Source organism: Anguilla rostrata, chromosome 12 (assembly GCF_018555375.3).
Source record: "Anguilla rostrata isolate EN2019 chromosome 12, ASM1855537v3, whole genome shotgun sequence".
NCBI lineage: Eukaryota > Metazoa > Chordata > Actinopteri > Anguilliformes > Anguillidae > Anguilla > Anguilla rostrata.
This window is the reverse complement of record NC_057944.1, coordinates 21,066,097-21,083,917: the sequence shown is the minus strand read 5'-3', so window position 1 is coordinate 21,083,917 and position 17,821 is coordinate 21,066,097. Positions and strand designations below refer to the sequence as shown.

Here is a 17,821-nt window from a genome sequence, read left to right as displayed (position 1 = left end):
AGTCACAGTGGCCAGCACAGCCAATGGCAGTGGGACACCGGGGTCACGTGACTGTGACAGGTGTGTGACCCCTCGACCTCTGATCTTTGGTGGTTATGACTGGCAGAAGGCTCTCGGGAGCCATCGGAGCACTCGGGAGTTCACGCCGGAATCGAGTGAACAGGAAGTGATGTCAGACTCCCGGGCTGTGGCCCTGCTCTCAGAAAGCGGTGTGAGCGGTTTTTCCTCCCCCCCTCTCTCTCAGCTCCGAGCCTGATTCATTAACATGCGCGTCAGCGATGGGAGAGGGGAACGGCGTGTGCGGAATACCAGAGCGGGCATGCGGCGCGGGCGCTCACACCGTCAGCGAGAGAAACGAGCCTGGAGCAGCTCCGAGAGGAGGTGACCCCTCTGTCCCTCTGTCCCTCTGAACCCCGGCCTGGGGCTGCCGCTTTGAGTTTGGGCCAGAGTCTGTCCCTGTGCTCCCCATCCGCTCTGCTGTTAGAGGCGTGCGAGAGCGATGATGATGATTATGAGGCAGATGAGTTGGTGGCCGTGGTGATGGTGATGATGAGGATGAGGGTGACGTGATGGATGATGTAAAGAGGTGGTGTGGTGTGGTGAAGATGAAGATGGCACATCTCCCTAATGAAAGAGGCACAGTTACGTTGATCACAGGGAATAACTGCAGTTCCTTGGCAGTGGATTTGAAAGCAGAAGGTTATTTGGGGAATTGGTATTGATGGGTAATCTCCAGATTAAAAAGGGAAGTTGCACCTTATTAATGCAATAGATTCATCATTGTGTGTCTGTGTGTGTCTGTGTGGATAAGGGTGCCTGCAGCTGTGTGTGTTAGTGAGAGAGTGTGTGTGATTGTGTGTGTGTGTGTGTGTGTGCGTGTGGATAAGGGTGCCTGCAGCTCTGTGCATGTTATTGAGACTGTGTGTGTGTGTGTGTGCATTTCTGTATGTTGTAGAGGTGCTGTTCAGCTTGCTCTGGGAATGCTGGGCCTGGTTAGACTGGGGAAAGGTGAGTTTTTGCAGGTGGAGGTAAAGAGCTGCAGTGTGCTGTGCCTCAGTGTGCTCACCCTAACCCTGTACTGCACTGCTGCTCTGACCTCAGCTGCTCACGCTGTCTGCAGCCTGTCTGCATGATGGACAGCTGGAGATATAAAGGGATGGGTGGCGGAATGTTCCGGAAAGCAGACAGTGATACAAGGCCATTCATTTAAATAAGCTGCATTTCCCCATTAGATCTGCACTGATAACACACTTTGTTTGTGGCACAGCTATCACACTAGTGTGTGGAGCAGACTCAGAGCAGCCTCTGACCGCGGGTCAGTGCTGCAGAGTGACGTCTCTCCCCCCCCGACACACTGACCGGAGGGCCGAACCATGCCCCGCCCCCCCGCCCAATGCCCCGCCCCCCGCTCAGCCTGCGCGCACCTCCTGCCAGTCAGACCTCTGAGCCCAAGGGCAGCGCAGGAGAAGAACGCGCGGGGCAGAACGAACCCGTCTCCTGTGAGCGAGGCGCGCGGCGCCACCGCGGAAGCTTCCGGCCCGAGTACCGCTGTATCCTTAAATGAACCGCGGAGGCGAGGCGAGGCCCGCTGCTCCCTGCGCTGCGATCCCGCCCCGGCCTCCGGCCCGCCGCGCCCCCGCCGCGCCCCCTCAGCGCCCATGTTCAGCAGGGACAGTCCGGCAATTAAAGCCAAAGTAAAAGGCAATATCCCATAAGCAGGCAGCTTATTAAGCCGAGAATGAGCAGCGCCTGCTTGAATTACATTAGAGACGTGTCAGGGCGTATTGCTCTATAAATCCGACGCGTCTCCGCTGGAAGTGTGCTTCGCCGGGATTAAAGACGGGCATAAAAGCGTGCGCGAGCGCCGTGGCGTGAGAGAGGGCGAGGGCTCTGGCGCGCGGCGCGCAGGGCAGCGCTCTCTCACGCGCGCGGGCTGCACTCTGACAGCGCTCTTAAATAAAGTGCCTGTTTCAGACACTCGCCCGCTGGGTGGCCGCTTGACCAAAGCCCTGCGGCCATCATTAAGCTTCCCATCGGCCTCCTGGCACGCAGCCATGTGCTGCGCTGGCCAAATAGCCAATCAGGCTCCTCAGCAGGTGGTCTATTGATTCCACCGTTCATCTGGCTAAAAATACTGCCTCTCATTCCACCACAACTCTCCCGCTGCTTACGGCCCTCACCCTGAGCCCACTGAGGGCTGCCTGGTACTGTGTATCACTGAGCGCAGTGTATGCAGGGTGCTGTGTACTGTAACACTGAGCGCAGTGTATGCAGGGTGCTGTGTACTGTAACACTGAGCTCAGTGTATGCAGGGTGCTGTGTACTGTAACACTGAGCGCAGTGTATGCAGGGTGCTGTGTACTGTAACACTGAGCTCAGTGTATGCAGGGTGCTGTGTACTGTAACATGGAGGTCAGTGAATACAGGGTACTGTATAACACTGAGGTCAGTTAATACAAGGTGCTGTATAACACAGTTATTCAGGTGAAGGAGAGACCAGCTGGCGTACCTCTCAAAAAAAAGAAAAACCTGAACTGTTTATTTACTGCAAGTGGAAGGTGTTGAGTGACGGTGTAGAAATAGTGATAAGAGAGAGGTGCCTGTTACAGCCGGAGTGCCTGAGCAGCTCCTCTCAGCGCTGTACAGGGCGTCAGACGCAGGCAGCGCTCCTCCAGGGACAGAAGGCTCCTCAGCAGCTGCAGGAGAGCTCCTGAGACGGCTCACTGGGAGAGCTAGCCTAGCGGCCCGGGTTAGCGAGGGGCGAGGCACACGCCCACGGCAGGCGAAGGATCTCCACCGGCTGCAGAGCAGCAAGCGGAGCGAGGCGAGGGTGGAGCGCGGGACGGGAGGGGCGCAGGATCGAGCCCGGGGCTGGAGGGGCATGGGGTCATGTCCAAAATAAAGGATGTCCTCACCGAGACCTGGGAGAGTTAAGCGGGCTTGTTGGGCAGGTCACGTAACGACCTGCACATTGCGAGCGGGGAGGCGATGGATCAGCCGGCGCTGTAATGACCGCGGCCCCCCGACCCCCCCCGCGGGACACGGGTGAGCGAGGCCCCCGGACCCCCGCGTGGTGGCGGGAGCCATTCCGCTGAAATACAGCCCCCTCGAAAAGAGCGCTTTTGGACGCGCCCGGCCGAGCGAGGAGGGCCCACGGCCCACGTGTGGGGGCGCACAGTCCCTTCCCCGAACCGTCGGGTCCTGCTCCGCGCCAGCGGCCGCGGCACACGCCGGTCGATTCGTACCACCTGACCTGACCGCGCCGCCCCCTGAGAGACGGATAGATAAATAAAGAAAGCGGCGCGGGGCGAAGGGCGGGCTATTTTTAGGAGAGGAGGAAGTTTCCTGCGGGGACACCGGGGTGGGGGAGGATGAAGGATGCGGTTGACGATAGAGGCAGCCCGATATCAATTAAATCAGGCAGGCTAATAAAGAGAGTGTAAACTGGTGTCATCACTCACGCAGCGCCGCCCGCGCATGCTAATGAACTGCACCCGCATTTTTATTTATTTCATTTTTCTGTGTGATTGTGTGTGTTTGTGGGGGGGGGGGGGGAGTGGGGGGTTGAGTGGGGGGTTCTGAGGTGTGGAGGCAGGGGGGGTGGGGTTTAATCTCGCGGCCGTCCCCTCTAAATCAGCGCCCGTCTCCCGGCAGCGTATTGGACGGGCGGCCAATAAAGCGGGCCCGCGGAGCTCGGTGCTTTAACTCCGCCAGCCGGAACGTAATTAGAATGTGTCTGTCAGAGATGATGCAGTGCGCGCCCCGAGAACTCTCCCGTCTCCCCCCCACACTTTCCCCCTCTTCGGCTGGGGTCAGCAGGGCGAAATGGTCCCCCGCTCCTCACCCCCATCCCCCCCAAACGCAGCGGACTTATTTCATTATTTAGCCGCATTTGGCTTGTAGATGACTCCAGCTCCTGACAGAAGGCCTGCTCCTGTCCCTCTCTGACTCCAGGCTGTATTGATTGCTGCAGATGCCCCTGCTTTTTGTTCCGCTCATCGCCTTTATGATGTGATTGGATTTCTCAAATGTATGCATCTGTTTCTTTGGCAGCCCTTATCTTGGTGTTGTGGGGGGGGGGGGGAAGGGGGGGTTACAGAATGATTTTGGTTTAGACATTATTATTAGATGCAGGTGCAGAAGCACAATACAAATTGCCCATGTGATAATATGTCATGGACTTTATCAATATGAACACTTCCTGTATTACCGTGGGGCCTGCTGATTGGTTGGGCAGAAGAGTGATTCAGTTCCGTTAGCGTAAAATGCTAAGGGCAGCTGAAACGGGCACAGGGTGAGCTCAGTTTGGGCCGGGGGCAGCCTCACTCACTCTGGGAACAGGGTGAGAAGCCCTTCAGTAATGGAGCAGTCCAAACCAGAGCGGCCTCATTCTGGGAACAGATCTCTCAGCTTAGCCCTCCGTCAGGGCCGCAGACATGGAGCAGTCTGCTTGTGTCCACATTCCTTCCTCAAGCTGGCAGTGACATCCAGGACTCTCACCTCACAGAGTGTGGTGTTTGTCAGAGGTGTTATGCTTCCAGTGGTGAGGACCTCAGTGGGTAAATAGTGTAATATACGGTAATCACTGCCCTGTTGGTTTACTCAGCAACAAAGCTCATATTCCAATATGTGATCTGGTGGTTGGCAATCAGTCATGTTTTTTATATTGAAAAGACTAAATGCTGAAATGATGGTTTTAGCTTCTTCTTTTTCCCTGAAGACAAGAACAAGGAGTCTTCTGTGCGTGCTCCAGTCCACCGGCTCTCCCCCCTCTCCCCTCAGGTGCTCACCGGGGAGAGAAGATTTCAGTGAGAGATCTCAGGTTTAAACAGGCCGCTGTGCGTCTGAACAGCAGCCAGACGCGGCGCGGCCTCCGCCTGGCTCGCTCCGCTCATCAGCCCAAAGCTGCTTACGCCGGTCCGGGCAGCGGCGCAGACGCCAGACCCCAGTAATCCAGGCGTTAGCGCGCCTGTTTTTTTTAAAGGGGATTTAATGCATGAATGTTTTCATTTCCCATCCCCGCTGCTTCAGCGCCCCCCCTCAGGTGCGCTGGCCGTGTCCCATCATGCACTGCTCACGTGGCCGCGGCATGGGAACGCCGGGTTGGTGGGTTTGTGCCGGAGCTTCCTCTTCACGCATGCAGCGTCATGCTCCAGATTAGCGGCCTGTTAGCCCTGTTATTTTACTGCCCCGACAGACGCATCAGATTTAACCCCCAGCCCATCACTGCACGGGGGGCCAGGGACAGGGAGAGCGGGGCTGGCAGGTCCCCACGCTGACTTTTACGGCCCCTGTGGTCGATAGCTAATCTAATTGAGGGTTAATAGAATGTAGTTGCAGATCGCTTCTGCCGCTGTCACTCTCTCCCGCCAAACCCGCAGTCCCCCCCCCCCTCGGCGGTTGCGCTCTGGTCGTGGGGTTCCTTGACGGAACCTCAGGTCCCCGTGGGGCTCCTCTCCCGCCCCGCTCAGCTCTCCGTGACGCCTCCCCGCGGGCGGGGCCTGGCCCTCGTTAGGGCGTGAGGGGATAACGAGGCTGTGAGACAGCGGTTCCGACCGGAGCCTCTCTCCCCGAGGAGCCGTCGGCCAATCGAGGCCGGCTCCCGCTCTCCGTCCCATTCGTCACTGTCTGCCCCGCCGCTCCTTCAGCCCCCCATTCCCCCCCGCGGTGACCCCCGCCCCGCCCGAGCCTCCCAGCCGACACGCGCGCGGGCGGCGCTGAAAGGCCAGGTCTTCCAGCGGAGTTAGCGACCGGTGACCGGCGCTGTGGGCCGTTCGTTAGGGGCTGTTTTTATGTGTAATTGTGCTGCTGTACTATAAAACATGGGCTGTAAAACCCATGACTGGACACCACAGCGCAGCAGTTCAGCTTGAATTACAATCATCTCCAGACCAGGAGACCTGCCCCTCCTCTGCTGTCTCTTCTCTTGGGCCAGACTGGCTAATCGAATGTTAGCGCAAAGTCCAGCCCAAGCAAATGAAACCCATTTATCAGAGGAGAGAGGGGAGTGAAGCATCACAAAATCAGTTCTTTCTTTCCCTACAGTTTGTCATTGATCAAACCATCACATCATTGCATATCTGTCCTGACTGACACATGTCATCTCTGAATTTTGTCACTTTATCTTTTCCTTGTATAATTCCACAGGGAAGGGGGAAAAAAAGGCAAAAACCCAAAGCAGTACTCAGTGGGCTGAATACCTCCTTGTCTGTCAGGCAGTCATTTCAACAAATTCAAACTCGTCTACAGCTTCACCAAGTTCTATTGAAATCCATCCACGACTTTTTCAGTAGACTTAAGTGATCACATATGACCTCCAGCTGTGAAGCATCTGTCATCTTGTTTTTGTAGTTCTGAGTGCTCAAAGACACATGGAAAATCTACATTTGCACAGGTAGCAAATCGCTAACAGTTTTCCTTTCAAATTTTCCATGACAGTGTGTCTCGTGTGATTCATTAGACATCATTTATCAAAATGTTCATGGAAAGGAGAATATTTTCTTGGAAAGTTTCTATGGAAAAGCAACATGTTTCATGAAATTTGTTCTTACCCAGATTCATGTAATAATGAACCCCAATTGTGCTTAAATTCACAATTGCAATTACTTGTAATGTGTAATTAATGTATAATTAACACCAGTATATGCCTTGACAATTCCTTTCATGAGTGCAACTCTTTAGTATTGCAACTGAAATGAGAAAGTGTTATACTAAAGAAATAGCTGATGCCCGTATAGCCTGAGATGCCCTGGGAAGTCTTTTACCCCCAGAGTGCTATTCAGGTGTTAGTCTGTCAGACTGGAAATCACACCAGTTGAAGCTGACTTGTCATGTCAAACCCATCAAACTTGAAACCTCTGTCCAAAGCTCCAATGTAGTGTTTACAGGGTGTGATGAATCTGTAAATTGCCACAATTTGCTATCTGCAGAAATGTGTAATTCTGAGAGTACAGTCTACTGGGAACGCTAGCCCGCATGCCTTAACTGAAATGTGGAAAGTAATTATTTGTAAACCTTTTCATTAGTACAGGCAGATTATATTATATTTATTTTTTCTTAATAATTTTGTTCCACAGTTTCTTACTTGATAATTTTACTGCAGTGGAAAAGATGCATTACCAATGTCATTGTCTCCTAGGTGATTTCACAGCTGAGGATTCTGAGCAGGTCGGTGGCGGCCGGGTCCAAGTTCGATCGAGAGATCTGGTCCAACGGGCTCTCCCCTGTCCTCAACCTGTGGAAGAAGCTGAATCAGGTGAGACGAGACCTTCACCTTGTCCCCACTCCTCTCTCTTCACTCATACAACCCCTCCATCCGGGCCACTCCAAAGCTGCTGTGTACAGCACCCTCTCTCCTGCCCGTCTTACCCTCATCCCCCTTTCTTTAAATTTTTCCTCTAATGCCCTCAAACCTTTTTTATGAATGGGGCCAGAATCCTTGTTGTGTGACATAACCAGGTTTGAATCCTCTGTTCATGATGGTGGCAGTGGACACCGGTTGTCCAGAAGTGTCGTTTCAATTCCCAGTGACATGGCTGCCACACCATTAAAGAAGAAATTGCTTCGGTAAATGTGTGTAGCTTTTTAAGTGCATAACAGCCCCTAAAAAGTAAATTTTTTGGGGACAAGTGGGGAGATACAGGTGCGTTTTAGACCTCAGCAGTGTACAGTGACTTTGCTCTGAATGTGTAAAGACTGAACAGTAAAGGAATGTTATCACTCAGTCTTGAGGGCTAATCACTTGCAGTACAGTACACCAGAGCCATCACCCGGTCAGCCAGGTTCTGTGATCCTCTCACAAACACTCTCCAGCCATTTCAGTCCAGAGCAGTGGAACGGAAAAGGAAATGTTAAAGAGTGTGCAATGGCCTGAGGTGCCTGGCTCCATAATGATGTTTTGCATTGAATGTCAGTTGCGTTTGAGTATTTTGCCGCTGTCTGGAAATCCACAGGGAGTCGTGAGTGCATTTCCCTCTTTTTTTTTTTCTTTTCTGTTTTTTTTCCCCCAGAAGTTGTTAAAAATGTTTTCGTCTCCCTTTTCTTTGATATTTCCACACTTGCGCAGTTCTCTCATTGTGTTGCCTCAGAGCTTGAAAATCATGACACTTTTAAATGGGAAGTAACATTTCTAATCTACAAAACTGCTCCGCACTGTCAGAACTCCATATGGTATTTGAGATGGGTTTTTTCAGTAATGGCTCAGTTCTTTCCTCTCTCATAAAGGCACAGGGATAATGTTGGCCCCTGGACATTTTTACCCTTCTCACTCATTAAATTAGCTCTTTCAGTCACGTCTGGCCTCACGGTGGCTTTCCTCACCTGTTTTGTTCTCACCCTTGACCTCAAGGGGCATCCTGGTCTAGGCAGTGACACTTACCCTGGTCCAGTTTATGGTCCTCACTATGGTTAAAGGATAGTCAGTGTCTTAAAATGTCATACTCTACTTGATTTTTGTACGTCGCTTTGGATAAAAACATCTGCTAAATAAATGAAATGTAATGTTAATGTAGTGATATGTTCCAACCACAGCCTTATCCCCAGGTTGTTCTGGAAGCTTTTTGGACTTCATGGTTCATTTTTTGCTTACAAGGACAGGCACATATATTCCACTTTGTTTTCCTTTGTTGAAATCATGTGAACCACTATTATTGTGCATATTCATTCAACTATGTGTCTGAATTTGATATAGGCCTAATCCTTTCCACCAGAACTAATTTAGATTTGCCGTAGGAAAGGGTCTGCAACTTACATCAGGTCATCTCTGTTTTTATATTTTAATTGGTTGTGGACTTCAGAGGCATTCATTTCTGTTTAAAAGTCTTGTGGTTCCTGCAGCCAACAGAATGTGTGTGTGCGTGCGTGTGCGTGTGCGTGTGTGTAGTAATATTACCAAATGCTCGCTGCATAGATTCTTGCAAATGGCTCATGGTTATATTCATTAGTATAGTATTTATTTATGACTGCTTATTCAACCATTCCTTGAAGGAATAACAGCTGAAAGCTGAGACAAGGGACAGATGGTAGAAGCTCTTGAGCAGAGCTGCCTTGAGGCTTTTTACACAGCAATAATGCACCTAAAGATCTCCTGAAACACACGCTCTGTACCTTCATGCACACAGCCCCTGATTCTGACATAAGAAAGCCCGTCGCATGAGAGAGCACGGCAGATAGATATTTCAACTGCCTTCTGCTTTTAAACCCTGTTTTTTAAACGCGCGTTATATTACACTGCATGACATTTGTTCATCCGGAGGAACTTATATGAATGTACACACGCGTGTGAATCTTTTCCGTGGGGGAAAACGGGGGCAAACGGCGATGTGAGAAAGGAGGGTGACCGTCGTCCTCGGCCTCCTCCCCTCTCCCCTCTCCCCTCTCCCCTCCCCTCTCCTCATATAGACGCAGTTTATTTTCGCTCTGCTTAATAGCCCGTAGTGCCTGGCGCTGACGCCCTGACTGGCTCCTGCGCTGCGCTTGTTTGCCTCCCCTGGTTTCCTGGGGGCTCCTCCGCGTGGGGGGGTGAGTCAGTCCCTCTGCGTGATGCGCAGCACGGACTCCGTGGGAACGACGGCGACTCCGAGAACGCTCCTCCCAAAACAGCGGTCTGCGGCAGAGCAGCGAGCCGCCACGCGTTTCCGGCCCGAACCGCGCGCGCTGAGCGACGTCCGCCCGCCCTCGCCTCGCGGCCCCCGCGTAAGAACGCCTCGCATCACTTCCTGTCACTGAATTAATGTTGGCTGCGAGCTTTAGAAAGTTTGCAGGATTCAGTGGGTGGTGTGTTTATTACTCCAGGGAGCCAGAGAGCAAGAGAAGTCTTGTCTTACGCAGAGAAATCAGGCTGTAAAAACAGTACAGTAGAGCACTCTAACATGCAGTAATTACATTTTTTATCAAATTATTTCAAAATGTAAAACAGGTTCTGAAATAGCCCTGCCCCACCATGGTAGATATTCTACCGTGAAGTGATTCTGGTAACAGACGAGGACAAATAAAAAACGCACTAACACACACACACACACACACTCACAGACACAAACACATACACACACACAGTTGTATGTAGAGTCACAGACCCTGATAGATACCGGCAGAGATGAGCAGTTTACGTGTGTGTGTAAAGGTTGAGAATAATTACCCTGGATGCCTGTGCATTAAGACCTGTGATGCCAAAGCTATTGGAAAGGGAGCAGAATTGATTGATTGTAACTGTGAAGTTGATTTTGGTTCGTATGGTTCATCACCGGGCAGCAGCGTAGTGTAATGGGTAAGGAGCTAGTCTTGTAACCGCATAGTCACAGGTTCAATTCCCCGGTAGGACACTGCTGTTGTACCCTTGAGAAAGGTACTAATCCTGCATTGCTTCAGTGTATATCCAGCTGTATAAATGGATGCAGTGTGAATGCTATGTAAAAGTTGCCTAAGTCACTCTGGATAAGAGCGTCTGCTAAATGCCTGTAACGTAATCACAGAGGAAGATCTTTCCCTCAGATCTTCCCCGTCAGTAATCCTGCTGTTTCTTTAGTTATGATGCGCTGCAGTCCCATTCCCACAGGGCCCTCTGCCTCAGAGGAGCTCACTGTACCCATCAGTCATTCAGCCGCGGACGCACCGGAGCGGCGAGCCCCCTGCAAGGACACCCCGCATCACTTCCTTTCTCCGCGCTGGAAAGCCAACGCTCGCTGCGTGCTTTTACTGCACAGGAAGCAGTGGGTGGTGAGCTCATTACTCCAGGGAGGCCTGCAGAAGATGGGAAATCATGTCTTACGCTGCTCAGCAGTTTTATCCTAACAAAGGAGGCGGGATCAATACGGGGTATTCTGGGTGGCTTATCCCGCTAAAGCGCCGGTCCCAGACACACTGACATATCACGGCTGGGAGTTCCGCAGGCCCGCGCATGACCGAGCTCGATAGCGCCTGGAAAGAGGGGTAAAGATGCTCTACTGCAGAGCAGAGACCAGCGTGGGTAAAGATGCTCTACTGCAGAGCAGAGACCAGCGTGGGTAAAGATGCTCTACTGCAGAGCAGAGACCAGCGTGGGTAAAGATGCTCTACTGCAGAGCAGAGACCAGCGTGGGTAAAGATGCTCTACCGCAGAGCAGAGACCAGCGTGGGTAAAGATGCTCTACTGCAGAGCAGAGACCGGCATGGGTAAAGATGCTCTACTGCAGAGCAGTGGATGGGTTGCGTGCCTCAGAGGATAGTTACCTTCTATTAGCCTTAAATATGGCAGGGAGATGACAGAAACACTCTGCCATGTGATTAGACGTATAAAACACTTTTTACAATGTACACTGTACAATGTGCATCGCTGATGGATCTTTGTTTGCAAACGTCTATTGCAAGTAAATAGGTCTAGATTTGCTTGGGAAGAAATATTGTCTAATTATTTACTTGAGACTCTGCTTCCCTCAGCAGAATCGAAACTAAATCCAAACCTGTGAAATCACCAGCTGGCTGCTGTCGGTAGCAGGTGCAATTTTAGGAAGGGAGAAGGCTAGCCTCCATAAAAAATAGTAGATGTTTTATCTTCTGCACCGGATTGTTGGGTGACAACCCATAAAAAGCAGCAGTAACTTTTAGCGGTACGGCTGAATCTTCCATTGACTATCAGTTACACCTCCTCCTAGGTTACGGGCGTCTGCGCCTCCTGCAGTTGATTGATTTTGGGCGGGAAACATTCCAGCAGTGGCGGCCTGGCGGACGAGGCTTTAGTGCGGGCGGTAAAATAACCGCGGCTCGCTGTTCTCCCGCCGTTCCCCGTGCGGCTGTCAGCTGCAGCGCCCCGGCGCAGACGGGTCTAGCGCCCGCGCGCGTTAGCGTGCGGATAACGAGCCGCGATGCGAAGCGGCTCCAGCCCGGCAGAGCGGGCCGCGCGCGTTAGCGTGCGGATAACGAGCCGCGATGCGAAGCGGCTCCAGCCCGGCAGAGCGGGCCGCGCGCGTTAGCGTGCGGATAACGAGCCGCGATGCGAAGCGGCTCCAGCCCGGCAGAGCGGGCCGGCGCGTTAGCGTGCGGATAACGAGCCGCGATGCGAAGCGGCTCCAGCCCGGCAGAGCGGGCCGCGCGCGTTAGCGTGCGGATAACGAGCCGCGATGCGAAGCGGCTCCAGCCCGGCAGAGCGGGCCGCGCGCGTTAGCGTGCGGATAACGAGCCGCGATGCGAAGCGGCTCCAGCCCGGCAGAGCGGGCCGCGCGCGTTAGCGTGCGGATAACGAGCCGCGATGCGAAGCGGCTCCAGCCCGGCAGAGCGGGCCGCGCGCGTTAGCGTGCGGATAACGAGCCGCGATGCGAAGCGGCTCCAGCCCGGCAGAGCGGGCCGCGCGCGTTAGCGTGCGGATAACGAGCCGCGATGCGAAGCGGCTCCAGCCCGGCAGAGCGGGCCGCGCGCGTTAGCGTGCGGATAACGAGCCGCGACGCGAAGCGGCTCCAGCCCGGCAGGGCGGGCCGCGCGGAGGTCACCAGGTCACGGCGCTCGCGGGGCCTGCAGCGCGCTCAGCTTGTTATTTCACACCTCTCAATCAGGAGCGAATACATGAGCGGGGCCCCGCCCCTCTCGCTCATTAAGAAGGGCTCATGCGCGCCGTCCCCTCTCTGGGGTCTGCTACTGTGTGCCTGAAAACAGCCATAGGGCTGCTCCCCCATGTACCCACAGCAGCGCTGGTACATGCAAAGACATGTATGAACATGCACGCACACGCACATATGCACACACATACACATGCACACACACGCACACACACGCACACATACACACTCACGTACTCATTCTCTTTGCGTGAACTGTGTGGTACGTGTGCACTGTGGCACCAATGCACATTCCTGCCCGTCCATCATGTAAATGGGAAGAAACAGATTTTGTCAGATTTTCGAGGATATTTTTCATCGCTGAAGTATAGTTATCTGCCTGCATCTCCTTTGCTTGATTTGAGCTTTTTCTCTTTTTATGATAATGTTGTTTTCTAATTCTCCCAGTGTCCTTCAGTCAGACAGCTCCAGGTTCTTGGTGGTCTGTTTTGCATAGATATCGTTATCCAGGGCACTTTGATCCTGGCACGTACGGTACCAGCCTCAGGTACGCTCGCATGTGTGAAATGTGAAAATAATCTCCTGCTTATTTGTCCGCATTTACATCCGAGCGCGGGTATTGGAGATTTGGGGCTCAGCGATCGGCTGGGATCTCCCAGTGGCGATGGCTGTGACATTTCACCGTTCCTCGCTTACAGTAAATTAACAGATGTTTCTGGGCTCTGAACTGTTTGCTGACAAACTTGCCCTGTTTGTTCGCGGTCTGGGCTCCATTGTTATTGTAATCGTTTGTCTCGCAGGCTTATCTTGTCCAGAGCGACTTGCGCGGCTTGCATTTTTACACACTATCCATTTATTTGGCTGGATGTTCTGCAGTAGCAGTTCAGGCCCGGAGCAAAGGAATGACGGCAGTTCCCAGCCAGGGAATTGAACATGCAACCTCCCGGCTATAAGCCCATTTTATAAGCCCCATGCTGTGTAGTGCTTTGACTGGAGTAGGTATTGAACATAGTACCTTTTCGCTAATGCCTGTTTTACAGACATGTAGAATATGTTTGCCTTTCTGTATTCATCTACTGCGGGACTGCCCAACTCTGTTCCTAGAGATCTACAGTACCATCCTGTATTTGTAATTTCAACCCTAATTTGGCACACCTGATTCCACTGATTATCAGCTCAAGGAGAGCTTTAGCTCTTGAAGGAGGTGTGCTTTGCTAGGGTTGGAGTGAAACCTACTGGACGGTAGATCTTCAGGAACAGGGTTGGGCAGGAGTATCTACAGGATATCACCCACAGTGCTTAATTAAGGTGATAATTATGATTTCCCACTTGCCTCCTTATGCAGTGCTGTATTTATTCCTAGCAAAGGTGGCCTCGTTAGTTGTAGAGGTGGGCGGGGCATAGACCCACCACCAGCTTTTGTCATACTTAATTGCAGTATAAAAATGATGCAGTGATAATAGGGCTTTTTGTACTGGGTGCAAATGAAGCTATGAATGTTTGAGAATCTACAGCATTTCACTGGCCTTGAATGAATTGCTGGTCCCTCTTTATTTCTCAGTAACAAAGAGCATTAGCATATCTTATTCAAGTTACTCAAGTGGATGTTACTCTAGCCTGTGTGTTTGTGTGCTGGCGGGTTGTCGGGGCCATTGAGTTCCATTGTTAGCCAGAGAAGCGCAGCATTTGTATGTCACTAATTGAATTTGCCTTTGGCTGAGGTTGAATGAGCAGCGCGACAGCCCAATGCATCTTTTGTTTTGGACGGAAAGCGTTCTGGCGCGTTGTTTGTCAGACCTCTGCTCAAGCTGCTTCGCTCCCTCAGCAGCGCTCCTCAGGGGAGGTGTGCTGGTTGGTTGGGAGCGTATTTGAGCTCGTGTTTTGACATTACAGTGTAAACAGCAGAGCGTGCTGAGGGCAGGGGCGTCCACATCACCCTAACAGGCCCTCTGCTGGCCTGTCACTCACTGCAGCTTCACAGCTCACAGTCCACACGCGTGCAGTCACACACACACACACACATACATACAGTACACACACACACACACATACATACAGTACACACACACACATACATACAGTATACACACACACACACACACACATACATACAGTATACACACACACACACACATACATGCAGTACACACACACACATACATACAGTATACACACACACACACATACATACAGTACACACACACACACACACACACATACATACAGTACACACACACACACGCATACATGCAGTACACACACACACACACACACACATACATACAGTACACACACACATACATACAGTACACACACACACACACACACACACACACACACACACACACACACACATACATACAGTACACACACACACGCATACATGCAGTACACACACACACACACACACACACATACAGTACACACACGCATACATGCAGTACACACACACACACACATACATACAGTACACACACACACACACACACACACACACGCATACTGCAGTACACAACACACCACCGCATCTCTACACACACCACACACACACAGCTAAAGGCCTTATATCTAACACTCCCCAGGTACACCGGCAACTCATTCATTGATTCAAACTGATAGAGACCTTATTGCTTGTTCCAAAGCCCGGCAAACTTTGCACGTTGATTTCTAATGGAAGAGAAGAGCCCCGAACAGCCTCATAGTTCTGCTGCCGATCTCTTTCATGAGGATCAACACCTCTCTAATCTCCCTCCCAACCTATCTCTCTCCTTTTCCCTCTCGCTTCCCCTATCCCATCTCATCCTCCCTCTCTTAATCATTTCATTTTTCAATTTCAGGGTGCTTTATCGCCATGACACAGGAGCGTGGCCACAGCGGAGGTGGCAGAGAAGAGCGTTGGTCAGCAGATGCTTATACAGTCTGTCATTCAGCGTGTCTCTCTCTCTCTCTCTCTCTCTCTCTCAGGGCTCGTCTCTGATCCATCAGAAGGTGGCCCCGCCCAGCGAGAGCCAGGGCTCTCCCGTTCTCTCTTTCGTCATCCTGGAGCAGTTCAACGCCGTGCGCCTGGTCCAGAGCATCCACCAATCGCTGGCCGCCCTCAGCAAGGTCATCCGCGGGACGTCCCTGCTGACCGCCGACGTGCACAAGCTGGCCACCGCCCTGCTCAACCAGGAGGTGAGTGACCGCGGGACCGTACCGTCCGGTCAGGAGCGCAGCGCCCGGTCAGGACCGTACCGTCCGGTCAGGAGCGCAGCGCAGCGCCCGGTCAGGAGCGCACTGTCCGGTCAGGACCGTACCGTCCGGTCAGGAGCGCAGCGCCCGGTCAGGACTGTACCGTCCGGTCAGGAGCGCAGCGCCCGGTCAGGACCGTACCGTCCGGTCAGGAGCGCAGCGCAGCGCCCGGTCAGGACCATACTGTCCGGTCAGGAGCGCAGCGTCCGGTCAGGACCGTACCGTCCGGTCAGGAGCGCAGCGCAGCGCCCGGTCAGGACCGTACCGTCCGGTCAGGAGCGCAGCGTCCGGTCAGGACCGTACCGTCCGGTCAGGAGTGCAGCGCCCGGTCAGGACCATACCGTCCGGTCAGGAGCGCAGCGCCCGGTCAGGACCGCACCGTCCGGTCAGGACCGTACCGTCCGGTCAGGACCGTACCGTCCGGTCAGGAGCGCAGCGCCCGGTCAGGACTGTACCGTCCGGTCAGGACCGTACCGTCCGGTCAGGAGCGCAGCGCAGCGCCGGTCAGGACCATACCGTCCGGTCAGGAGCGCAGCGTCCGGTCAGGACCGTACCGTCCGGTCAGGAGCGCAGCGCCCGGTCAGGACCGTACCGTCCGGTCAGGAGCGCAGCGTCCGGTCAGGACCGTACCGTCCGGTCAGGAGCGCAGCGCCCGGTCAGGACCGTACCGTCCGGTCAGGACCGTACCGTCCGGTCAGGACCGTACCGTCCGGTCAGGACGCACGTCCGGTCAGGAGTGCAGCGCAGCGCCCGGTCAGGAGCGCAGCGCCCGGTCAGGACCGCACCGTCCGGTCAGGACCGCACCGTCCGGTCAGGAGCGTACTGTCCGGTCAGGAGCGCAGCGTCCGGTCAGGACCGTACCGTCCGGTCAGGAGCGCAGCGCAGCGTCCGGTCAGGAGCGCAGCGCCCGGTCAGGACCGTACCGTCCGGTCAGGAGCGCAGCGTCCGGTCAGGAGCGCGACCGCGGCCTCGGAGCGGTCTTCAGGCTCCGGTCTCGCTGTCCTTCACGGATCTTATGAAGGGATGGCAGTACATGGTCATCCTCACCTTCCCACCTCAAGAGCTCTTGCTGAAGCCAATTACATCCACACGTTCAGCTTTTAACAGTTCCCATCAACGCCTGTCCCGCCACATTATGGTCCGATCTGATCTGAATTAAAAGTTGAACCCAGACTTCTTTTTGACTCCGATGTTTTGTGCGAGGAGTAATTGGCGTGGCACTTCCATTTCTGTTAACTCCCTGTCCCCGGCATTTTAAAAAGATTGCTTTCCTCAATTAGGCTTTGAGACAGCCGATAATAATCTAACGAGATCGCCTGCGTTTAACTTTCACGCTTTGATTGTGCTCCTGATTAATTTAATCCGCTTAGTCATCGGAGCCGTCTCCTGGCACGTGTCATCGCCCGACGCTTCTCTCGCACCGCTTCCTCTTCCTGTTCCAGCCGGTGGGCACGAACGCAGCCCCTCCCGGCGCAGGCAGAATAGTTTCCTCGCGATTAGACGTCAAACAGCCCTTAGCTTCAAACCCGTCGGATGACAAGGACGTCAAATCAGGAAGCTCTCATTACGGGGGGGGAAAAAAAACCCAAAAAACATGAGGGCGTGTGCAGTCTCTTCACAGCCCGAGAGAAGAGCCTGCCGGATCTTTCGCAGTGGTTGAGGAAGTGTAATCTCAGTGCTATCCTGTTTACCTCCCCGTTAATCACCATAATCAGCTCCGCTCAGCGACGCGCTTTCTCAGCGCTGAGGGGATTCGCTGGAGGACGGAAGGAAAGCAGAAGATTACAGCCAGCCCTTCCATCGCCTTACCTGCACTGGGAGTGCCTTTGAATAGGATACGTTTAAAGGGAGTTTTAAGAATGTGTATTATTTCGGTTTAATGCATGTCGTTGGATCGTAGGTGTTTGTGGAAGCGCCCTGGCGACCTGCCGGCTGTGCGGTGCCTGGTATGGAGGCATCTCGGATGGCCTGTGAAGTGAGGTTTACTGTGCGTGTGAGGAGGGAAGGTGAAGTGACGTTTACTGTGCGTGTGAGGAGGGAAGGTGAAGTGCCGTGCTGATATCCCG

The 17,821-nt window shown here is 53.3% G+C and overlaps 1 protein-coding gene across 4 annotated transcripts in view; it reads left to right on the top strand.

Annotated features, from left to right (window-relative positions):
- The window catches only part of dync2h1 (dynein cytoplasmic 2 heavy chain 1), a 154,552-nt gene that overhangs the window by 119,531 nt on the left and 17,200 nt on the right, over positions 1-17,821 (top strand). For all 4 annotated transcript variants that reach the window (XM_064300939.1, XM_064300938.1, XM_064300940.1 and 1 more), the window contains 2 exons: positions 7,139-7,255; positions 15,489-15,698. In XM_064300939.1, the coding sequence (XP_064157009.1) occupies positions 7,139-7,255; positions 15,489-15,698 (327 nt within the window). The remainder of the gene's footprint in view (positions 1-7,138; positions 7,256-15,488; positions 15,699-17,821) is intronic.